At 30.6% G+C, this 26,394-nt stretch overlaps 1 protein-coding gene across 1 annotated transcript; it reads right to left on the reverse strand.

Annotated features, from left to right (window-relative positions):
* Positions 1–2,321: 2,321 nt before the first annotated feature.
* Positions 2,322–7,493, reverse strand: LOC114761895 (uncharacterized). The gene is made up of 9 exons (XM_028951344.1): positions 7,154–7,493; positions 6,966–7,027; positions 6,553–6,631; positions 5,496–5,612; positions 5,340–5,413; positions 4,752–4,896; positions 3,795–3,890; positions 3,488–3,702; positions 2,322–2,804 (listed from the first exon to the last, which is right to left on the reverse strand). The coding sequence occupies exons 4-8, from the start codon at positions 5,496–5,498 to the stop codon at positions 3,595–3,597; spliced, it is 426 nt and encodes a 141-aa protein (XP_028807177.1). The 5' UTR covers positions 5,499–5,612; positions 6,553–6,631; positions 6,966–7,027; positions 7,154–7,493; the 3' UTR covers positions 2,322–2,804; positions 3,488–3,594.
* Positions 7,494–26,394: the final 18,901 nt, after the last annotated feature.

Below are 26,394 nucleotides of genomic sequence, written 5' to 3' on the forward strand. Positions count from 1 at the left end.
CAGGAGGTGGAGGTGCCAAAAAGGGAGTGAAGAAAAGACAAGAGTAGGAGTTGGGACTTGGGAAGGAGAAAAGAATTAAAAATGTGAGCTTTTGAATTAAAGTGCGTTAGTGTGTATGAAAGTCTGAAAGGGAAGGCTGTATATTTGAATAAAGGACCCTTGAGAATGTTTGTATCTCAAATAAAACTTTTTTAAATTTAATTTCTTTAACTTTTATTTTTATTTCAAATTAAGATATTATTATATTGTGTTTAAGAATAAATAATTAAAATTGTCATCAGTTTTATGTGTTATTATTTTTAAACGAAGATATTGAATGAAATAAAATACGATAAAAATTTAAAACTATCGTTCATTAATCAAATGGAGGAATATTCTAAAAGTGAGTAAAAAAACTATTAAAATAAAAACAAAGAAGTATTTTAAAAAAAGCAAAAGAAAAAAGAAAAAAAAATCATGGAGTGATAGGAAGAGCAGAATAGTGGGATTGGAGAAGATTCATTGAAATTTGAAACATGCCCATGCTAGAAAATTGAAATGAGCCTTATTACCCAAATGCATTAATCTAAATCAAGCAGAGACCAAAAGAAAAGTAGAAAAACTAATAAATCTCCCAAAACTCTTTTAATAAGTATTTAATACAATTATATAACTTAGAGTTTAAACCCAAAATTACTAATTAAATTGATATAGTTCTACCAACTAAATTATGTGCTTGTTTGTGTTGAAGTGATTTTTTAAATGTCCTGTCAGTAAGATAAAAAATACTCTTTCAGTTTTTAATATAAAACTTATTTAACTAATTTGATTAGATTAAGAAAGTTAGATAAGTTAGTTAATTATAAGAAATGTGATATATTTTTTCTAAAATACCATAATATCTTTCTTAATATCCTTTCTCTTGCACTTACTTGATTATGGTTGAAAGAGTATTTATAGGGATAATTTAAAAAAAAATTGATAAATGTGAGAAATAAGTTTTATATTTAAGATCAAAATTAACTTTAAAAATTAAGTTATATATTAAAGACCGGAGGAGTATTTCTTAAACTTAGATTAAAATCAGTCTATCAAAATTTGTAGGCTTTAGATCTTTTAAATTAAAACATCATGAAGTCCACACTTATAATTATTACTATAAATTATAAAGTTTATGAAACAACAACGCATCTTCCTCTTTGGTTCTATGCAAGTAATTGAAATACCTTATTTTAGGAAGTTTTCGGATGGAAATAAAACTATACTCCCTCCGATCCAAAATATAAGCTAAACTTTGTTAGAGAGGCTTGATTTTTTTATAAATTAACATTCACTTTTATCCAAGCATTTAATGAGTTTTTTTTTTCAATTTTATCCGATACATTCTCTATCCTTTTTGATTTATTTATTACATCTTTTACTCATTCTCTTCATTAATAAAGGCATACCTAGAAAAAAAATGACTTAAATACTTATTGTTTCAAACTAATTTTAACTAGTTTTTTATAAACATAAATGGATAAAGTTTAGCTTATATTTTGAATTAGAGGGAATAGTTTTAAAATTGATTTTATATGAAATAAATATGTAAAAAAATTTGTCCAGATTTGACCAAAAAATACTTTTTAAAAGTACTTTTATGATTTTCCTAACACCCACTTAATAAAATAAATATGTTAAAATTTTAAAAATATGAATTAAATAAAATATAAATTAATTTGAAGTACCAAACTCAGACACTCTTTTCGGATTGCCAAATCATGTGGCAGTGGGGTCAGCTTTAGAATCTCTGAATTAGGGTTCTGCACTGCTATTCCCAATTCTTACCCAATAGCAGCACTAAGAATAAACAAATAAATACTTTTCTTTTTAGTTTGTTTGGCCAGCTTCATCGAATAAGCAATGTTATTTACTTTTTTTCAAATACTTTTTAGAACAAGAACTTAAGTAAGTCTCATTTTAAATTTCAAAAAGTTATAAGGCTGAAAACTTATAATTCTATTTTGGATGATGAGTCATATAAAACTGAGTTTGAACATGCAATACAGATAATCGCATAAACCAGAACATGAATTAATTGGTGATTTTATATGTATCATTTTATAATTTTCTTAGTTAAATTGATTTTTTATCAAAAAAAAATTGTATACATCAATGTGGGAAGAAAATAATATTCCATTGATAAAACTATATTCAGACCAAAAATTACATATAAATCATATAAATTATTTATAATTCAAAGAGTTATTTAACCATCACTTAATATTCATATGAATGCAAAATTTTCCAATCATTTTCCTGTAAATTATCTATGTTGCTTCTAAACAAACTCATAACAGATAAACGCAAATGTCAATTTTTAAATATTGCTTTCATCACAAAACTTATACAAATCATAAATGGGACAATTACAAACTTTGAAGCTAACTGAACTGAAAACTTTGGGGATAGAATAAAATTTCCTTACTCTCTCAAAATGAAGAGGATGGAAGATGATATAATAAGAATGAGTTGAGTCAATTCAATGACCAATGGCTATATAGCTATCTACCTATCCATCTAATCTCAAGAATAGTCATCAGTTAATGTTGTGTATACACAGAAATCAAGAAAGACTCCGAAGATCAACACGTTTCTTAGCTGCTCTTCTGAAACGCTTTAGATTTTGCCACCTAAGACATTCTATCTCACTGAGATTCCTAAAATTATTAATTTCAATATGATCTCGGCTTCCACACACTGCCTCATCTCTCTTCTGTGTCTTTCTTAGATTTGTATGCCTTGGAGATGGTGTTTTAGGTTCCTCCAATTTCTCGTTAGTTAACCTGCAAATCATCCATAATCAATCAACATAGTCGAAGGGGTATATAAAATATATATATATATGGAGAGAGAGAGAGAGATGGGAATTCAACCCAAGAATTCCAGTAGAAGTACCAAAAAGTTGATTTAAATATAAAGGAAAGCTGAAAGAGTAAGCTACCAACCCACTCGTAAAACGGTAAGGATAATCACAGAATAATAGGAGGCAAAAACTTAGATTTATACCTAATGTATTTTCCTTTTCCCTCAAATGAAATGAGAATAGGAGGATTTTAAATTTAAATACATGTAAAACCTGTTAATAACAGCAATTAGGTACAGGGCAAGCGATGGGTAAATAAAAGCCATCTGCTTCGATTTGATTAGAAACAAACGTGTTAACTACAAAAAATTAAGTACCTAATGTTTTTTTATGCCCTTTTTCTCATAACTAGCACTTGAGAGGCTAGTCTTTCCACATTCGCAAATTGTTTGCCTGATTCTGAACCCAAACCCAGAAATATATACCTCACTCTTACACCTTACACATCCCATGGGAGTCAGCCATAACCACGCACGCATTCTTTGGGCATGCATAACAGTCAAAACAATCAAATAGTCGCTGGACACAGCATACAGCTCTACGCAGCCTGAATGAAGTAAATATAAAGAAAATAGGAATCCAAACCAAAAACATAAAACTAACCATAATTTCCCAATTCATACGGTGATGTCACAAACGGGGTCTTTGAACTGCTAAATCAGATTTCAAGATAGAGAAATCCATGCAAAACAGCGAATATTTCATAGATGTCAACCAGATTCAAAAGCCAACACACAGCATAATCTGCTCAGCACAATTTTAAAGTGCACGCGATTGAATGTGAGCTGACTTGCTACGATCCAAAGAGGTTGGCATTCCTGCGGTGGAGGGGTTATATGTAGGACAAATGTAGAACCCTTGACAATCTCATTTTATCTTCTAGTAGAAAACATAAAGCAAGTTTACTTGCCCTGAGATCCTCATCCACATTAACAAGCAAGTTTTCACCTTCGGCGATGAGTTCAGAAACTTTATCTATGCTGAGTGCCCCAGAATCAACACCAAACTGTCCATGAAAAATTTGAAGGAGCTGAATGAGAGAGACAGTGAGAAAGCAACAGGAGAAAACAAAGGACGAACTAAATTCCAAGCCTTCTAGGTCAGTTCTGCCCACTGCAAATATAAGCAATTCATTTTTGCAAGGGGCAACAAATAATGATCTTCAGGTCATATTTCCATAGCCAGTCCCTGCCAAGTAATTTTACATTTTCATAACGTCAGATCTTCTCAGTTTGATTGCCTTTTCGTATCTTTTCTTTGGGGTGGCCATTCTAGTCTCTCTCTCTCTCTCTCAAAATAAATAATAAATAAATAAGGAGCTTTCAAGGACTGCCACTTCTTTCCTTTTTAATCTTTCATTATAGAGGCCAAATTTGTGGCACCAGAAGATTTAATAGCGGGCAAAAGTATAAAAGATAAGTGAATTAACTTCAGGAGAAATAAAACAGATAAATTGACAGCTTATCCTGTTCTTATAATGCAAACCCAGGAAAAATGAGACCTAATCAGAATATAGCTCTTTCAGATGCTTCTGAATCTCTTGGATAGAAGGATTTTGTAAAGTATTTAACATTCTGTTGGCTTCAATTCTCCAAAGATGTCTTGCCAATTCCAACTCAAGGTCATATACATCTTGATGATCACAAACACTAGCAACTTCATAGGCCTATATGACAAAACCTCAATAAGCAAAACCATTCTAATCGTAAATACTTGTTATGTTAAATGAGAACTTTCTAACGGTTTCGTAATCCCACTTCTGCTACTTTTTAAATTGAACTCATTAAAATTTTTCATCCCTTCTCCTTCCTTCCAATTCCTTCATGCCAAACATAGGGTGAAAAGAAATAATAAAATAACAACTTGCCTTTATAGCTATGGTCAATCTCTGAGAGATGATATTAAGATCACTGTCTAAAATAGCTGAAGTAAAGTTCGCTATTTCTCTCAAGTAAGATTTGCATAGAAGTGCTTGCTCAACAAGTTGGTCGGGAGCATCTGCCTCATCAATCCTGTGAGTTTAAGATACATTAAATGACATAAAAATTCTATCAATTGTCATAAATCACAATGAGAAGCTAGATTTTATTCAACAAAAGCCCATCCCTAATCTTTAGAAAATGAAAACCATAAAACGGAAGAAGTATGAATGAGCAAAAAAGGCAGGGAGAAGGATTTATCAACATTACTACTTTTGACTTGAACCCTAAAATAGAATTTATATCTGTCCTAGACAGAGCATGTTGCAATGGAAATAAAGGCTCCTAAAAATTTTCACCAAAAATTGAAACAACTTCAAAATAAAAAAACTCTTGAGCAATATTAGAACATTTTCAACTACATATACTCACATTTCCGGTTGCAAGTGTATTCAAGACACGGAAGAAATAAGCAATGAGAAAATTTAAGTCAGTTACAAATGGTGCAGATAAGGGTTTACATTAACACACATTACCTTACAAACACATTTTTAGCATCAGAAAGGAGTTCAAGAAGAACTCTCAGTTCAGCACACTTCTCTTCAAACCTCTGCATGGGGCAAAATAAAAGCAGGGAAGATATGGAAACTTCTGTGGAAAGTTGCTGATGATAAAATGACAGAAAATCATACCATGGGGAGAGTTACCTTCTTACAATTGGATTCACCCTTCAATATTTTACAGGAATGGCATGTATAATTTTCATGGCTATATTGTCCACCAATGGTCTAATACACCACATATGATAGCTGTTCAAAAGAAATATAATAACAAATACATCAACATCAATATAAAACAATACCATGGAAATAAAAGTTATTCAGATTGACTGATGTATCTATTCCTCTTATTGAAGGACTAAATATTAAAATTCAGTCTTATTTCTATTATTCCTTCCATGCTTAAGCAGTGAGCTCATAATTGAAGCAGCCACCTACTGCAAAGACCAATTTCTGTTGACTGGGTCAACCTTCTGTAGAGCTAGAGTAAGTACATAAAATTGTCACAATGCAACAAGTGCCTTATCAATTTCTACAAGTGGAGCAAGTAAGAAGTTCCCGATCTTCAGAATCAGTAAAGCAATAGATGCATAGACATTCTTCTTTGCAGTCTTTCAACTGGCCATATATGGACAATGATCTATGTAGACTCTGTTTCATCTGAAACATATCAAGCAAGATCCTAAGCATATGCAATGCATAGTTTAGTCAAGGAAATGAAAATATTCTAGAATCAGAACCTTCTGCAGAGCATCAAGCAGTGAATTCTCATTTTGGACTAAAGTTCCTACAAAATTCATGCAGTGTTTCTTCCAATTCTCCACCTTCTCAACTTCAAAAAAAAGAAAAAAAAAAAATCCAATGCAGTTCTGTCCAACTGAAAGCAGCAGTATCTCCTAGTTCCTGGGGTAATGCCAAGGTCCCATGAGTATCTTGACTATTAATATATATATATATATATATATATATATATATATATGCCCGTTGCTAATGAAAATCTACAACTTTTTTCTGGGTGAAACTGACTATAGCATGATCAGCTGCCTTTTCAATCACTATGATTAGCACTTAATATAAGATATTCCAACATAATCATCCAGAAAAAGGAATCATAATTATGTGAAGCAGTATAATCAACCTTTTTCAAGCAAGAACAAATGCCATATGTTGATATGTGCTGAAAACATACCTTAAGTTTCAACATCGATAACAAAGACTGTTCCTCAAAACAAAGGCTAAGGAATTGAAGCGCCTGTTCTTGCCACAACCTAAAGCAGAAATAAAATGTTATTAGATAATGAAAACCATAGGCACATTATTCATAAGGAAGCCATGTGAACTTTATCAAACAGTATTATAGAAAATTGACAAGAAAACACAAAGATATGGCCCCCCTAGGTGACTGTTTTATACTGGCAATATTTTGTCCCAGGACAGCTAATACAGTAAAAGAGGATGGAAATTAATTCAACAAGTGCATGATTTACAAATCCTGATAATTAAATGAAATCTTTTAGGAAGAAGCACGGGCTCAAAAGACACAAAGAAGATTAAAAACTAAAGAGTTAGTAAATGATTGATTCAACAAAAACAAAAGCCTACCTATGTTTTCCAATGGCTTCTTCAAGTTGGTAGATTACCGCTGCAAAATGAATATTAATAGTCTGCAAGTAAGAAAATTGTAGTCGCAAGCTACAGATATCAATACATATGCATTTTATATTGAATAAATGAAATATAAGGAAAGAATTATCAATCATCAAGAGGATAGTGTAGGGATAAGATGGTACCTGGTAATCTCTAGTAATATCTTCAACTTCACTTGCTTCTTCTAGAATTGTGGTCTAGAAATTACCTCCAAGGCTTGCCTAAGCCATTTGAGTCCACCAATCAGTAGATTCAATAGGGCCCTAGAGCCACACGAATGAGAAAGGTCTTCTGAAGCCTCCAAGGCATCCTAAATGTTCAATCAGAAAGCAGCCTTAAAGGCATGAAATAACCTGCTCTTTCTTCTCTTCTAAAAGAATAAGTTAGAAAGTAATTTGAGGAGATGCTCCTTTTCTCTATGGATAAAGAATATTAAATATATTACAGCAGTGATTCATGTAATAGCATCACAGACCACTAACCACACTTCACTAAACCGGTTAAATTTGATAAAATGAAGAAGTCGATGCCAGAAAAAGTTATCTTTACTCAATGGAAAGTATGTACATAAATAGGGGCTGATCCTAGGATTTAGGCTAGGTCAGATTACAAATTAGAATCAAAATCAGATTAGAATCAATGCTAATAAAATCTAACAATAGTAGCTACTATTCTAGGAGGTAATCACGAAAATTTAAAGTTAAATGTAAGCTAGGACTCGGCTCATATTAGCAGCACCAACACTCCCCCTCAGGTTGGCAACTAGATGTCAGTCATTCCCAACCTGCCTCTGAATTCTTCAAACTGAGGTCCTACAAAAGCCTTTGTGAAGAGAACTCCTACTTGTTGATGTGAGGGAACATGTGTTATCTCTATGATACTTGCATCCTCCTTCTCCTTGATGAAATGCTTATCTATATGCACATGTTATGTTCTTTCATGATGAATAGGTTCCTCAACATCCCTATGGCTGACATAATGTCACACCTTAGTCGGATAGGCATGTCAGAAGCAAAGTGAAGTTCCTTTAACACACGAATGATCCATAACCCCTTGTAGACTCTATGAGCTAGAGCTCGTAATTATGCTTCTGCACTACTTCTAAAGACCATAGTCTGCTTTTTACTTCTCCAAATCACAAGGTTTCCCCATACCATAATACAATCACTATAAAAAAAAAAAAAAAGCTTATTACCAACTAAATTAGTGACGAAATAATATATTTTGTCGCTAATTTCCTATGAAAATTTCATCCCTAGCGACAGAATTTCATTCCACTGCTAACTCGTCTAAAAATCCATCAGTAAATATTTAGCGTCAGAATTAATGATAGAATTTTTTCTATCAAAAATTTCTATTGCTAATTTTAATTATGAAATTTTTAGCCATGGAATTAGTGATGAAAAAATTCCATCACTAACTTCCATTACTAAATTGTTTGTGATGGAAATTTTTGCCATTAATTCAATCGCTAAGTCTAATCCATCACTAATTTTAAATTTCATTATTTTATATTATAATCATACAACAATTTATATAATAATATAATTAAGAATATAATGATTTAAATATATTTTTAATTATAAAATAAATTGATATATTTGTGGAGTTAGTGTTAGTAAAAGTATCATCATCGTTCATCTCATCATTAGATACATACTGAGAATAGGAAGACAATTTCTTAGAAAACTTGTTTATATTTCATTAAAATCAATTCCTCTTTATTATTAATAATGATTAAACAAATATGACGAGAATATTAATAACTTTCTTATACAAATTGATATAAGAAAGAAATAATTTTATTATATATACAATATATTAAAAGATGTAATATATAATAGAAATTCAAAACCGAAAAATTAATTTACATAAACATCTCAATTTATGATTATAAATCAAACTAATATTAAAGTGAATTTTGAACTTCTATCATTAAACAATAAAATTTAATCATGATATAATTAATACCCATGATATAGATTGATTTTAGTCTTCAACATAAAAACAAATGATATACACAAAGGATTTTAAGAAAATAAATTACATAGGATAAATATATAGGTAAAAGAATATTGTTTATCATAATCTATTCAAATCATTTAATTTTTTTATATAGAATAATTTATAAAATTTTATTATAATAGCTATTTTTTGAATAACAAAATCTTTTTACTAATTATAAATGGTTTTCATCAAATATATAAAACACATAGAGATTTACATATATAATTAAATTATATCTTATCAATGTTAATTAAAAAAAATTAAATTTTTAAAAAAATATTTATGAAAAAACTATTTACAATTTAAAATTAAAAATTAGGGTCATTGGAAATTAATATTATATTAAAAATATTTTTTTAAAAAATAAAACATTATAAAATAAATAGTAAAGTAAGTATTTAAAAATTATTTTGACATAAAAATAGATATGATTAAAATTATCATATAGTTCATTTTTAGATTTTAATAATATACATATAATTGTTTGTGTAAAAGAATATTATATATATATATATATTTAATTTTGCATAATAAGTCAACAGGTTCATTACAGTTTAATTAGTAAAAGTCATGTGTGCATATAAACAAGGTCCATGGTTTAAGAGAAGTCATTTTAAGGAGGAATTATGTGGTGGTGACACGTGACAGTGTAAAGTGACATGCAAGATGGCGACATGTAATAAGTGGAAGCGAGGTGGTAGCAACACGTGGAGGTGAGTTGGTGATATGTGACAGTAGAGGTAAAGTGGCAAAGACACATGGAGGTGGCCAACAGCCATTATTGACGATGATGTGGCGGCTGGTGGAAGCGCCATGTGGCATTTTAATTTTTTTAAAAAAATCAGATTAGCGACTGAATTTTTCTGTCACTAATTTGTGAAGAAAATTTTCCATCACTAATTAGCAATGGATTAGCGATAGAAAATTTTCATGTCACTAATCCATTGCTAATTGCCTCAGAATTGAAATTCTATTACTAATGCAATTAGTGACAGGAGAATTAGTGACGGAACAAAGTCCATTGCTCATGCGATTTTGTCACTAATTCATTGCTAAATAAAAATTCCGTCACTAGTCGCATGCTTTATTGTAGTAAATACCCCAAAGTAGAATGCCTCCTTCGTATTGCCCTTTCTGAAATAAAGGCCACGGCATGGGATCATCTTGGGATAATGCAATATTTTGTATACTGCATTCATATGCTCTTCAAATGGCTCATTTGTAAACCGACTTACTACCCTGATCACATAACTAATGTTTGGTCAGGTATGAGAGAGGTACAACAATTTTTCCACTAATCTCTTATACCTTCTAGCATCAACTAGTATTGGTTTCTTTCTTTAGTTCTTTCTTGGCCTAGTTATTAGTTTCCATCAGTACCAGAGTCACCATCATTTGCCATTTATCTAACAAGAATAGAGAATGAACAAAATGAAAATGAACAAGGACAAAGCAATAGGTTTTATGCAGTATAAACGAACATTACTCCACAACATGAAAATGGAGGTGCAACCGACGTCACATGAAGAAAACATGAAAGCAGGATGGAGCATGTAGAATGCAAAATGGAGAATGGAAAAAGCAAAATCACAATGGTGAACATAAGAAATACCTACAATGTGTAACATCCCAGATTTTAGACCTAGAAGTACCAAAAATAGCCTAAAATGGACAGGCCATCAATTCTTTTGGTAGGAGTTTTGGAAGTTTCTTAAAAGGATAAGATTTCCAGGGACTAAATCGCAAAGTAAGAGTTTTCTAAAACTATGAGATAGACAAGTTAAAGACTCTGATGAAGTCTTAAGAGCTCGAGTATGGGAATTGAAAATGAATAAATGCCAAAGATTTTGCTTGGAACCTTAGTAAGATGATTCTTGAGGTTAAACCCAAGCAAAGACCTAATCGTAAATTCGAAAAGTTCCAAGTCAAAAAAGGGCAGTGATGGAAACTACACCTGAAAATTCCAAAAAATGGGAAATAAGGTTTTTGAGGCTTGTATGAGGTTAAAAATAACAAAAATACCCCTAGAAATTGATGAAATTCTGAGGGTTTTAACTAATTATGAATATTAGCCAAAATAAAATTATTTAAAATACAAGGAGGCCTCAAATAATATGAGATAAATGGGAAATAAATACTTGAGAAATTATCACAAGTTTTAAAAAAGAGTTCGCCCCCAATAAGTGAAGAGGTTAGCTTTAACAGAATTTAAAACTTATTTATACATTATCTGGGGAAATTAAAAAAAAACCGTTTGTGGGTTGACTTTTTACCTTAGAAAAATTAGAGAAATTTCCTATGATGAAAAGACAATATTGTTACCGAAAAACAGATTCTTGGAGTCATGGACTGATAGAAAGAACTCAGTGAATTTTACTCCAAAATAAATATTATTAAATATTTTAATGAAAAAAATAAAGGAAAGAGCATCCCTCCCTCTGTATGCATGTTATATAATGCCATGTGAAGTTACTTGTGATAAAAAAAGGTGCTAGAACATGTCCCAGGGCTATTGGGTAAATCAGGACCTGAAAATGTATTCGACATGATGTAAAATTGTGAAATAGGTGGAGGAATAGTCAAGGGTGACAGGGAGCCCGAATTTCTCCCCATTTCTCCTTATTTTAATACAAATTTGATGAAGGGACATAGATGGAATAATACAAGTTGTTGAGAGGCCTGTTTAGAAGAAATAGAATTCTTTAATAAAATATTATATTTTACCACACGTGTATTAGGTGGCATAACACATTGCAAGTGTTTAAGCAAGATGGCCTAGGATTTGTGCATATTGCAAGAGATTATAATGAATGGTGAGATTGAAGGTGACACACCCATTGTAATTTTAATTAAATTCATGGGCCAACTTCTAATTAGGATACTATAAATACCCCTCCTTCCCCATTTGAGGGAGGATTTTCGGCCAACTCAAGGAAGAGTGAGGAGAGGCCGAATTCACAAAGGAAAAAAGAAGAAGAGAAAGAGAAAGGAAAGCCATGCAAGATCAAACTCCAAGACAAAGTATATTTATGGTTTTTGATGTAGTTTATTTTGCTATTTGTCTTATTGAGTTTAACCATGGTTTTGATGGATTTTGAAAGCTTAAAACCCTAGGTTCAGATGCTGTTCAATTATGTTTAAACCATGAAAAAGATTGATTGATCCTAGAATCATGTTTAAAGGTTTAAAAAGAATGAGAATTAAGTGATTTTGAGATAATTTGTGAAAGATTTCATAATTATATACTTGGGGATATATTTTAGCCAAGACTTGTTTTTAAGGCTAGGGTTGGATATTGATGATTTTGATACTTTTAATGAGTCTATTGAGAAAATGTGTTTGGAAGAATTATAATTGAAAAGGAAAATTTTGGATTCCAAACCCTAACCTCTCGGCCTTAAGTGTTTAAAGGGGAAGGAGTTGGATTTTATTACATTCAAACTCATATTTGGATTTTTCATGAAAAAATGAGTAAGAAATGGCCAAGAGAATTATTTTAAAAATTAAGAATAAGAAAGAGAAAAATTAAGTTAAAGAGAAACAAATTTGAGAATTAAGGGTTATTAGTAGTTTTTATGGTTTGATGGATTGACTATTAATGTCCAATATGAATTTAGAGCTATGAGACATCAAGAAAGATGAATGATAAGGTTATCCAACCAATTTTGGTGGTTTGAAGCAAAGGGAACAATGAGAAAGCCTAAAGGTATTAAGGTAGTGAATTTACCCATTTTGTATGGTTGATGTGTATTCTTGTGTGTTGATGTTGTTTGATGACAAATGAAAGTATAAATGGTTAAATGTTGCTCTATTTTTTATTTAATTCATGGCCATATGTGTTTAAAATATTGAGCATATGAGCATGACATTTTACAAATGTGAAAGTATGTGTAACCAAGCATGTCATACACTTATATCTACCATGCATACATAATGGTAATATTTGTTATTGAGATACTCCCAAATCTAAACCTCCCTTAACTAATCATAATAGGTATGTTGAGCATGGAAGAAGAATGCAAGATGTGGATCAATAGAATAAAGGAAAGAATTGAAGAAATGTATTATGATATTATGTTATGTAATAATTCTCCTTGTATGAGATAATTGTAGGAACTTGCCATTTAAGTAATATAAATATGTGTGATGCTATTGGCATATATAATTGAGTATGATGATATATGAGAATGATTTATGAAAAGTTAGAATGATCGAATGATTGCATGTAAAGAAATAAATATTTCTGTATTATTAATGTAAGTAAAAGGGATAGATTATTCCTAAATGAGTTATTAGTTTATGATAGAGTAGAAGTGAAATAAACAATTGAATCTGCCCATAAAATTTGATGAGAAATTATAGTACACTCTAAGCTTTAAAATGAGTAGTGGATCGTTTAAAATGGAAATGTGTGCTAAGAGATATGATTACTTAAAGTTAGGACAGAGAAACTAAAAAGTACAGTTTTTATCTGTTTAACGGTAAACTTTCACAAATTAACTGTATGAACTGAAAAGGTTTAAGCTCATATTTATTTTTTTTCATATAGAAAATTAAAAAATATTTAAATAGAGACTTAAATAATCTCAATATATTTTTGATATAATTAATTATGAATTTTTAAAGTTGAACTGAACATCTAGAATTTATTAGTGAATAGTAATATAAGAAACAAATTTTAAAATTTTAATCTACGGGTTTATTTTATAATCTGCTTGAATCATGACCACTTCTAGACATATACTAAAAAAAGTAAATGAAAAGATGCTTCATAACAAAAGAGAATAGAGCACACAAATAGAAACAGGAGCTAGGACAGACGAACACAAAAGTGACACTAGCGCTGGATGGTAGGTTTCGCTTAAATATTCCCCTCGATAGCAGGAGAAGGTTTGAAGTAAAGATAGAGTTTTGATTATTGAAAATGTGAAAAGGCGTAGTTTGCGTGTGTTTTTCTATCCAATGCGTGACGATTGTGCGTTAAAAGTCATCAAGTATTCTAAATGTGTTGACGATTGCATGTTAAAAATCACCGTGTCTGTTAGATATTTAAATTACTTTATTTAATGAAATAAAATAATAATATTTGATAGTGTTATAAATATTGTATATATATGGATATCCATAACCCCCAACTCGTAGAGTTTTTCATAGGATTCTTGATCTTTGAATGTCCTAAACTCAACCTCCCAATGAATGACTTAAAAGGAGTTTTTCATGTTTAATTTATTGTCATTAATTTTTTATTCATTGTTTTGTAACCCTTGGATTAAACTTTAATGGTTAGAGGCCTATAAATAAACGTCATATACAAAGCATTTGTATCCCTATATGTTTATGAGAAATACTCATTGTTTTCTTTCCCAATTCTTATTTTGTTATTCTCTTTCTACTCTCTAACTTTTTAATTTTCATAGATAGTTTTTTTAAATATAAATATCAAGTGTAAAACGCATTTTTTAGGATTCCTTATTCATCAATAGCCCCCTTTCATAAACAACAATAAAAAGTAAATATGACAATAGAAAATACAAAAAGGAAAAGAAAACTAAATGTCATCCATAACATCTTTGTCGTCGTAGTCCTTCCCATAACCGAATGAAGGATCTGGCAAATCATTTTGAACCACAGCCTTCTCAAGCACCTTGCTTATCTTCTTGTCCAAAGAGTCGACAAAGGTGATGAGTTTATTCAAGGTGGCATCTGTGCGTGGTGGTTTGCTCATGCACCAATTGATGGATGGTCTCTGGGAGCTCTCAAGTGATATTCAGAAGAACTTTAATCTATGGAGTACTAGGTGGTGCAGCAGAAGAATGACCTTCATCGATTGATCTCCAGCATTTGGACTACATGGCTCTAGTGACTGAATGATAAAAATGAAAATGCACAAGATATAATGGAATAGTAGTGCTTACGGTAGGAGTTTAAATAATGGGAAGTAACGTAACGGTTTTCAGAATTTGAAAGCACGGAAGTATGAGAGACATGGCGAGACCACAAATCATTTAAAACAAAATTTTTGATGATTTTATAGGGGCAGCTGTCAAGTATTGATTTCATATTTTATATACTAAAATATGACAATAATATGTGACAGATAAGGTTGGTTAAACATACCTAACCATTTATTTTATAACCATCACATATCAGCTCGCATGATGTAACACCTCACATAAATATATTCATGTATGCTATAAAAATCCTTCATTTAAAAGTCTATATGTATTTCTAATACTAAAAAAATATCATAATTTCAAAATATTTTTTGATATAACTTAACAAAATAAAACTATTGAAGTCTTATAGTCATGATAAATAAAAATATAATATAGCATATGCTTGAGGAGTATAAACGCCTTCACAGCTTACTCTATTAGTGCCTTCTTTTGATTCCTACTAGATCCTTCACTTGAAATATGTTAATATAAGGGATGTGATCTAACGTTTTAGTAACTATTAAAATTCTAACCTATACAGACAAACTATATATGACAACCAAAAATCTGATTATACGTGTATATATATATATTTGTATATGGAAATCACAGATTTTTACATTGAAGTTAAATTCACTCTTAATTTAAATACATGTAAATCTTAGTTTTTATTGTATCAAAAAATAATATAATATGCAACCTCCCTTATATCACCGTCCATCCTTATACAGCTGATTGGAACTATAGGCTAATACAAAGTCCAATAAAAATTAGTCTATTTTACTGGATTATTCCAAACTCACCAATACTTGAAATATATCTAGCTAAAGATATAGAGTTTAAATTTGGACTACAGCTCCCCTCCTTTGAAAATAAAATAAGAAGGTGTTACATATCCCACAGCTCCAATAAATTCCCAGGTAAAGGAACGTGGAAGAAAGGGTCCTGACAAGTGTCATCCACTATACACCGAGTGATGGCATACCACATGGTAATTGTATATCCATGTATATCTCCTTTTATCCTTAGTCCAATAATATATATGTCATATGACAGATAATATTATGTCAAAATGCTTCTACAAAAATATTTTTTTAAATAAGAGAGTAAATAAAATTCCAATACAAATCAACAATACAATTCATTATAATTCAATAACTATCAGTATATTTAAATATTGATCATCATTTAATCAAATAAAGTAATATATTAAAACATTTATTTGAAAACTCATAATATGTACACATATTTCAAGATGTTATAAAAACTAGTAAATTCACAATATAATCATACATAATTCACATATACATAAAAGATTTTTCAAAGTTACCTGTTACTCTTTAACTTACAAATAATCACACAATGATTACTCTAAAATTCTCAAGAATATACAAAATTCACATAAATATTTATTAATATATAACTCAAAACTATTCTAAAATTCTAAGACTACCTTCTAAACCAAAAACAATACATAAACATATTAACTCTCATAGATCCAACTATTTATAATAGATACAATATTATTTGGGAATAAAATTTTCATATAGCAAGATTTAAATTTAATAACTTAAATATATATACTTTGATTACCCAAAATCTAAATATTTTATATTAAAATCTCAATTATTTATTATAATTTCATTTAAAATTTTTCCTCAGCCAAACAACTCCCTCAAAATTATTTAATTTCATAAAATTCTCAATTTATAATTCTTTAAACTTTCAAAATAATTTCAACAATATATCTTTGACCTATTTAATATTTAAACTGATTAAAACCTCAATAATATATTAAATAATCTAAATAAATTATTTAGCTTCAATTTAATTAGTAAAAACATTCTATATGCCTTGAATAAGAAATTTTTAAACTAAAATCTTAATTTAAAATTTTTAAAACAATCATTGAACAAATATAAACTAATGAAAATTTCTTAATAATGTATCTTTAAATTTTTACGGTCATATATTGTCAAAAATCAATACTTACTCTATATCTAAACCACAAAATTTTTTCTAAATATTATAATAATGCTACCAATGTAAAGTTCTAAATATATAGGAAATACTCATAAAGAAAATTTGATAAAAAGAAATATTTTTATGTACCTAAATGATCCTTAAATATTGTCTTATCCTTCAAGCACAATGCACCTTACAACTCTCGGCCTCTTACTCGCTCTTTCTTGCTCTGCTCGTTCTCTGTTTTTTTTCTCTGTCTCTCCACTGTATTTAACATATTGGCATTTACTTTTTCCCTCTTATTTTTCTTCAACCTACATCGTCGCCTATTTCTTTTCTTTTCTTTTCTTTTTTCAACTGCGCCTCCCTACTTTTCCTTCTTCAATTAATACTCTTCTCATTTTTCAACTTCCTTAGTTGCACCACCCCCACCCCCACCTCTTCACCATCGGTAATGGTAGGTGGTTTTTTTTTTTTAACTTTCAAAATAATAAAAAAATATTATTTCATTTAATTTTTTTATAATTTAATAATTATATATTTTTTGTATTATTTTATTTTTTTTTAAAAAAACATGTTACACGTGATCTTTATCTCACCATACGCTCTTCACTATTGGCAAGGGTGGGTGGTTTTTTTTTTTTTTTTTTAACTTTCAAAATAATAATAAAATATTATTTCATTTAATTTAATTTTATAATTTAATAATTATATATTTTTTGTATTATTTTATTGTTTAAATAAAAAGCATGTTACACGTGATCTTTATCTCACCATATTAGATGGTATTCCTTTCTAACCATCACATGCTGAACATCAAATATTTGAAGATATGTAATAGCGTGTTATGAGGCCAAGTTTTTGACAAAGTCAAGCCCCTTCTTTATACAACTCTTCTAGTACTAATTGAAATTTGGAAACCATTGAGTTTCATAGGCCACCGTTGTTGTGCTTAAGGGTGTTCAAGGCCGGCCCGTCCCAGTCGGCCTGTTCCGATCCCGGTCTTATTGGGACGGGACGGATCTGTTCTGAAATTTTTCAGGACAGGACAAAAAAGGGACCGAGACGGGACGGGACACGGGACGGGGTCGTCCCGTCCCGGTTCCTTTTTTTTTTTTTAATTTTTTTAATTTTTTATCCTATTTATATAATATCATTTTTTCATATTTTTTTAAGATTTGAGACTATTGTATGGAACTATGGATATATTTATTTAGAGTTTTTATATTTGTTAATGATTTGAGATTATTGATGATTAGAATTTTTAGCAAGTTTTTATTGTGTTAAAAGCTTTTGTTTAGAGTTTTTAATGACTATTATATGTAATATTTTGAGCTTTTATTTAAGAGTGCCCAAACAAATAAAAAAGAAAATAAAAAGATGTTTTTATAAGATTTAAGCTCAAAAAATATAATTAAAAAATCATATTTTTTAAAAAAGTTAAAAAAAATTAAAAAAATATTTTCGGGACGTCCCGGTCTTGTCCCGGATCCGTCCCGACCGGGACCGGGACAGGGACAACCCCGAGACGGGCTGGGACACAGGACAGAAAATCTGTCTTGTTATTGTTCATCGGGACGGAACCGGGACGGGCCTGTCGCGGTCCCAATTCGTCCCGTGAACAGCCCTAGTTGTGCTTCACAAACACTTCCGTATGCCTTTAATTTCATGATATGCATTGATTTGTCAAAATGTTGGTTCAATGAAGATGTTATTGTTAGAATGACAGAGCAACCAAGAACGGGTGAATTGCGTGATAATAAAAAAAATTTAAATTAAAAAAAGATAACTTAAATTGACGAAGTTTGAGTTAGAAGGATTTTACTGCAAGAGAGGATAAGGAAAAAAGCACATAGCAAAATTATACTGGTTCGGTCTTAATCACTTAATCTACGTTCAGTTCTTAGAATACCTCTGAGAGTTTTACTATACTTCAAGATTTAAATGGATTCTTAGTGTTACACGTTACTTATATAATATCTTAAAGTCTATTTAGAATCATTTTAGACCACTTTGGATGGCATTTTAAGCTCATAAAAATATAATTGGATGCTGATTTACGTAGAAATACTGTTCACTGTACATTTTTAGATTACAGGTCTAACTTTGAAAAATAATAACTAATTCTAGAAAAATTGCATGGAGGTGTTCCCAAATTCTACAAAAAGCTCTTTGAAAGCTCTTTAAGGGGAAAAATATCATATTGGACTTATCCTTGACCAATTAGGACAGTTTATTCATCAAACTTTACTATTTATTTGATAAAATTTGGAACTTTCAGATTCTTTTCCTCAAATTTAGAAATTCATATCTCCTTGTGTACACATCCAATTGAGGTGATCTACTTTTCATTTTAAAGCTGGGATGTGTACTATAAGCCTGCCAAATTTCATGTCTTAATTCGCTCAATTGATAGGTCAAACTGGAGCTCAAATCTAACGGCTCAAGAACCTACGTTTTATCCCTTAACCACTCTTTATTTTATTTCTTTTTTGTTTCTTTGGCATACATAATTTGGACTTACTCTTTTCGATTCATTCTCATACATTTTTATTCAGACCATAGTCATTCTAAACACATACATTATATCATGGGCATTCATAAACATAATTTACAACATGGAAGAATCATACATTGAACATTGACCTCAGTCCCTAATATCAATAATTCTCTACTTTCTTCTCCTTGCTTTTCATGCCATTATTATCTATCATTGATTGACCTAAATGGTTGGTTAGGGAGGGGTGAGATTCGGGAGAATCTCAGTAGCAAACAATACCATATTAATCATGCTAGATGAATACTAATGCACTACATATAACTCGCTTATTCTCTTGTTAATTAGTGACATACTAGCATGCTCAAAGCTACCTTCTTGATGCATTGCCATGGAGACATAATCTACTCATCATGAATAGCAATTACAGTAGCCAAAACATGTCACAGTAATATGTACATAGCAACACACAAGCATACAACATCAAGCAATGACAATAGGTAAGTTCACTACCTTGTACTTTAAGCTTTCCTCTTGCTTTTTCTTTGATTCCCTTGAGTTCCCAACCATAATAACTTTCAGTCAACATCAATAAACGTCCTCTTAGATTTTTCAAGATCCTAAACATAGTCACATGGATCATACAACCCATCAGGATCAAGAGATTACATGAAGTTTAAGACTAACTTTCTTGAACCTAACCCTTTTTCTATTAATTTTTGGATTAATGTTTTAGTTTTGTAAAAGTTATTCCCTTAGGGAAATCTACGATTTTACCCAAAGAATTCAAATATCCACTTAAATTTATGAAAATCTAACTCCTTCCCAAAAATCACTATTGGCCGAATAGTACCCTTGGAATTTCTAAAATTTCACTTTTGATTCTGATGCTTCCAACTTCACTTTCTCAACTTGTTTCCACATAATTTTCCATTCTAAATCCATTAGAAGCCTTAGAATCATCAAAAACTCATCCTAAGGTACAGATTCAGATTTGGCCGAATTGATCTTCAAGCATCCGTAACATGAAATCTTTCAAATGTTAACACAATTTCATTTGAAACAACCTCTAATCATTGTTTTAACTAGATATAATATCAAAACTTCCACCCCTTAACCCTATACATTTTAGCCAGCACCTTGTCTTAGGGGAGACAACATTTTCCAACCAACCAAACTAAGAAAACTAAGCAAGAAACAAAATAGAACAACCTACTAACCTTAGATCCAAACTTGGTTGATCAAAGGTAGGTGTCTTCCTCTTGGTTGGAATTCAAGAAACAAAATAGCAAGAGTTTCTCTTAGGTTGGCCGAAAATTCATCTTGCAAGGGGGGAAGGGTTCTATTTATAGCCAAAACTTTGACTTGAATGGACCAAAATGCCCTTAGAAGCTAATAGAAAGAGTAAGGGCAAACTTGGAAGTTCAAGTGGACTTTTACATAATCATTGCATTACCTTCTTGCATAATCCTTACATCATTCTTCTAGAAGGTGCTAGGTGTCACAAATTTGGTGGAGGAGAAGGAAGATTAAATCCTAGCCATTGGATCAAAACTTAGTCCTTAAGTTTCCTCCTAATTTCCTTGGCTCACGTTTCTCCAGTTTCCTTGATGGCTTTTCAGAGCTCAAAAAATTCTTCTGTCTGCTCCATAAGTTTCCTTTAATTATAAAGAATATCTATAAAATTTTTCAGGCCATAACACTTCCTTTAAGCCTTGCATAAAAATTATTTACTAAAATACCCTTTTAATAGCATAATCAGCTTTTTACTTTATTAAAGCCATTCCACTAGCCTTTTGGTTGCACGACTAATTTTATAAATTAGTACAACCTTTCAACTATTTAACCTCATTTTTGCGTATATTTTTGAGGTATTTTTCTATTTTAAATAATGACTTCAAATAGTGAATTTTTTACCAGTTATAACATTATAAATTCTATTTAGGTTGCCTCAGATGTATTTTCATCATTTCTCTTTACAAAAGGGTCTTAGAATATTCTTTTCTATTTTTTGAGATTTTCTTAGAATTTTCTGTATACTTTCTATTTTTACCCCTAATGGCCGTGACTTTCTGAATTTACAGTTTAGTCCCTGCTTGGACTTAACTTCATACAACTATCTCTTTGAGGTTTCTAACCTACCCCTTGGCCTATTTCTAGTTTTTTTTCTCTTTCTGGGCCCTTGAGACTTTATTGAAGTCTCTAACTTTGATTACATCTCAACCCTTGAAAACTTTCACTTTGCAGTTTAGTCCATGAAACTGTTTTGACTTTCTTTTTCATCTTTGGGACTTGTGCTCAAAATGGGCTTTGTAGCCTACCTTTTTCTAGGCTATTTTCAGGGTTTTTAGGCCTAAAAATTGAGATGTGACACTTAGTACCTTAGTACAATAGTTAATTATACTAAATCACTCTCCCTTACTTTTCATAAGGTTACAACCTGCTCAAGATTCTGACAACCTTGAGCAACTCACAGATGAGTAATAAATGCTTAAATATATATCTCTTATAAGGTATTAAATGAACACTGAAGCTTAATAGGTAAACTTAAATAAGAATAGAGCACATAGGGTAATAAATTTGACAACGTAGTTTTTCGTTCTCTCTTTTGCTTCATTGAATGCTTCATCTATTTATAGTTGACCTTCATTAACTATCCGTTAAACTTGAAGCAATGTTACCATTTGAAAAAAAGCAGCTAAGGATGTAGGTAGCCTGTAAAGGTTGATATGCATTTAATGTTTTTGATAAAAGTAGCTAAATCACGTCATTTTTCTGTTGAGCTATTTGATCTTGCATTAATTTTGCTCAAAATAGTCATTTTTAATTTAGAGTAATAAGAGGGAACCAATGATGATCAATAAACAAATAACAAACAGCTTAAGTTCAATTTGCTTAAGGATCAAATATCAGAACTGAATAAACGATTATCGATAAGAAATTCGGTAACTACCACTATAGATAATCTTTTCAACAAATGTCTAAAGAGATGAAACTAGAATGAAGAGAAACTTGAAGCTTTTTATCGATAACAACCTTTATCGATAAACTTATTGATAAATATCAAAGATGTGAAAATTGAAATGTGAGAAATAATGAAGTTCTTAAGTCCTTTTATCACAAACCTTATTGATCAAACTTTGAATGAAAATAAAGAGATTATTGCAAAGTTTATTGAAAAGCTGAAGATTGAAAAATTGCAAAGCACTTGCATTTATCGATATCCTTATCGACAAAAGTATTTATCAATAATCTTATCGATAAATATTATTAGAAAATCCATTTTAGAGTTAAATCAAACATATTATCGATGTCCTTATCGATCAATAATCTTTCAATAATCACTGTTGAAAATCTTTTAAAGATAATTTCTAAAATCATAAAAAACTTGACTTATGAAATCTTATCAATCAAGAATTTGAAAAGTGTACAAACTTAGGCCATTTCTAAAAAAACAATCTTATTGAAAACCTTTTTGCAAAGGAGGATTATTGATAAATTTATTGATGAACCAAAATTTTTCATTCGAATAGTTCAAATCAAATACTTTGAAATTTGAGAGAATTTATCAAAATCTTTATCAGTAAACCATCTTATCGATAACCTTAATGATAAGTGTTTCTATCGAGTCTGAATCTTGATTTTCCCATAAAAGGAAAGAAATAGGAGTTGCCACCTAAATTTTAAATACTAAGTTTGAAAGGTCTATAAAAACAGAGTAAAGTCTAGGAGTCGATTATGCATGGGAAAGGTATTAGGCACTTTACAGCATTCGTTCTTGAACAGTTACCCTAAATTGATTACAAAAAAATATGGCCTTTTATTATATTTTAATTACCCTAAAAAAATTAAAAAACAAGGAAAAGGAAAACATTTTATTTTTGCAAAAAAAAAAAGAAGAGCAAACGTAAAGAGAAAAAATAAATTTATCTATAAAACTGGGCTTGACCTAAGACAAAAGCCTAGAGACCACTTCCTTTTTAGAGGGATCAAAGCCCACGTAATTTGGAGGTAAAAATACGTGTCACTAAGTTGCGTTTCTTTTAGAAAAAACATTTATTTAATTTATTAAGGAAATTACTTTTTTATTTTTTTAATTTGACAAAACAATTCTTTCATCTTTATTTAAAGGAAAAAAGTTTTTGAAAAGCTTTTAGATTAAACTTTTTGAGGAGATTTCAATAATCTCATGAAAGATTAATCAGTTTTGCCTAAAGAGATTCTAAAAACCTCACACAGTATAAAATCATTTTGAAAAGAATGTTGTTTCTTTTTTAAAACATTTTAGATTAGCTTCCTGAGGGGATTCCCATAATCTCACATGGAAGAATAATCTGTTTTTCCTTACGAGATTTTAAAAACCTCACACAGCATAAAACTCTTTTGAAAGCGTGTTTTTTTATTTGTCATCTTTTAAAAAAGAAGCTTTTCTATTTTCCAAAATTTATATGTTGGCAAAAAGGCAGATCAAGAAAAAAGAAATTTCATGGAACCATGTAAGTTAATAAGAAAACAAAAAGTCATTACATGTTCAGTATACCACTCAATAAAAATTATTACAACATACTATACAAGATAATCTTAAGAGATAATAAAGAATAAGTACATACCTTGTAAAGCTTCTACCGTATGAAACTGCACAAGCCACAAAATGAGGAAACAAAGAAGCAAGAGAAACACATGCACTAAAGGCCATCAAAAAATGAAGAGGTAAATTAAAGCAAGGTAATATATTTATAAGAGATGCCAAGAGAGAAATTGATTCAAGTAATTATTCATCTATTAAATAACAAAACAAGAAAGAGAGAAAAAGAGAGAGAAAAAAAGAGTAAAAGTAGACAAGGAAAAAGAACAGAAACAAAAAGGAAAAAACAGAAAAAAAATGGAAAAAGAAACAAATAAGAAACAAATAAAATGAAAAGAGAGGAAAAAAAGAAAAAATAAATTAAAATATCACACGCACCACAATGTGACATCACGTGAAATAATATTAAAAAAAAGAAGAAATAATAATAAAGGAGGAGGGAAAATAGCACTGCGTGGCTGAATAAGTGAAAAGGAAAGAACAAAATAAAAATCAAAAGGATAAGTCCACAGTCCATCCAAGGTAACAAGTGAGTATGATCATCCGGTTATGGACATTCAATAATATGCCTATCTCATTGGCATGACAAACATCTAGGTATGTGATGGCTACCTTGAATAAAGACCTCGTTCTCTAAACCCCATAGAAAAGTCTTTTAATAACAGTATCACAAGAGTCAAGAGTTTCTCTATCTTTTTCACTCGCCTCCTTTTACTTTGAATAACCCTTATTCCCCTATTTAACAGCTCATAGCTAGAGTTTTTCAATTTTTTTATTTTTTATTTTTCATGTTTTCTTAATTATGACTTATAATATTACTTCCTATTTAAGCACCAAATCATCATCAAATCTTATTTATTTTATTTTTCATAATTATGATTTCAAAAGATATTTCTAATTGGGGAACCAGTCAATTTAAATGAGTGATTTTTGTTTTTATTTTTTATTTTTCTTATTTTTCCCTTTAGTGTGCCCATCTCCTATTTCCTAAATTGGAGGTAAATCAACAATTAACCACATCTTGTTTTATTAGCAATTATGGTGGGGAAGATATTCTTACTTGATTTTTTTGGAAGATTTTCAAACTTGGTCTCCAACGAAGAATCAAGGAGGACTTTTCCATTATCTTTTTTATTGTTTTGGTTTGTTTTTAGTAGACCCAGACAAAATGGGGTGTTCACAGTTTCTTTTCTTTGAAAGCCAATGAATTACTTGAAAGCTTATTGATAAATTAAATTATCGATAACTTTATCGATAATCATTAATTCAACTTTAGAAAACAATTTTTAGGCTCATTTTTGGTTCAATTCTCGTATAATTAAATATGCTAATGCAATGCAGTGTGATGCAATGTAATGCAATGCTTATTACCATCAATATTTTTGGTATGTCATTAAGAAGGTCAAGTAGAAAATTTATTTTTTATATTTAATCAAAATAAAAAGTCTATAATACCCTTTAATATATACAAAAAAAAAAAGAAAAAGAGAAAAAAATCATTCATTGCTAGATTCATTGTCTCTCTAAGGGAGGTGATAGCGATAGCAGAGACAAGAGTGGCAGCGGCAATGGTGGTGGTTGTGATGGTTGTAGTAGTGGTGGTGATTGTCACACCTTACTTTTATACCACTGATAGAACCCAATCTTTATATGGTTGTCTCAGGTGTTTTCTAATGTTTTGCAAGAATTTCACCCTCATTATGCGTGCATTTATATCCATTTGATTACATTGAGTCATGCATTGCATTTTGCTGTTTAAGGGGTAAAAATGGTCATTTTTCTCTTCTAAATTTTAATTGCCTTGATCTGTAATCAGTTGGTCTTTACAAAGCTTTTTGTTGTGATTTTCAGGTAATTGGAGAGGGACCTAAGAATCATGATGGAGCATGGATGGAGCCAAAATGTTACAAGGACCAAAACACAAAAGTTGGGAGTGTTCTGCCTCCCCAGGTCGCGACATGGATTACTTAGGTCGCAACCCAGATGCCTCTGAGTGAAATTACGCATTTTGGACCCAAGTTAAGATGAGAGCTCTCTGTCTTCCTAGGTCGTGACATGGAACCTATCAGGTCATGACTTGACCCCCCGAGTCACGACCTTACATTCCTGAGGTCGCGACCTGAGTGCGTTAAGTGAAGCTGTGCGTTTTGGAATAGGTTTCTGAGCTTCTATACCTAAAGGGGGCAGCCACCACGAAAAGAGACTCTTCCATTCCACAGATTTGCACAAGGTTGAGCCACCATCATTTTCTCTCAAGTCTCCATTGATCCTACACCCAAAACTTCCATTTTTCTTCATCTCTTTATCATTTTCTGAGATTTTGGACCGATCAAACCATTCCAACACTCTTCTTATCCATTTTTCCAACTTCATTTTTAGCTTCAACCATGGCTA

The sequence above is a fragment of the Neltuma alba genome, unplaced genomic scaffold (genome assembly GCF_004799145.2).
Source record: "Neltuma alba isolate B1F8T4 unplaced genomic scaffold, ASM479914v2 tig00011146_pilon, whole genome shotgun sequence".
Classification (NCBI taxonomy): Eukaryota; Viridiplantae; Streptophyta; class Magnoliopsida; order Fabales; family Fabaceae; genus Neltuma; species Neltuma alba.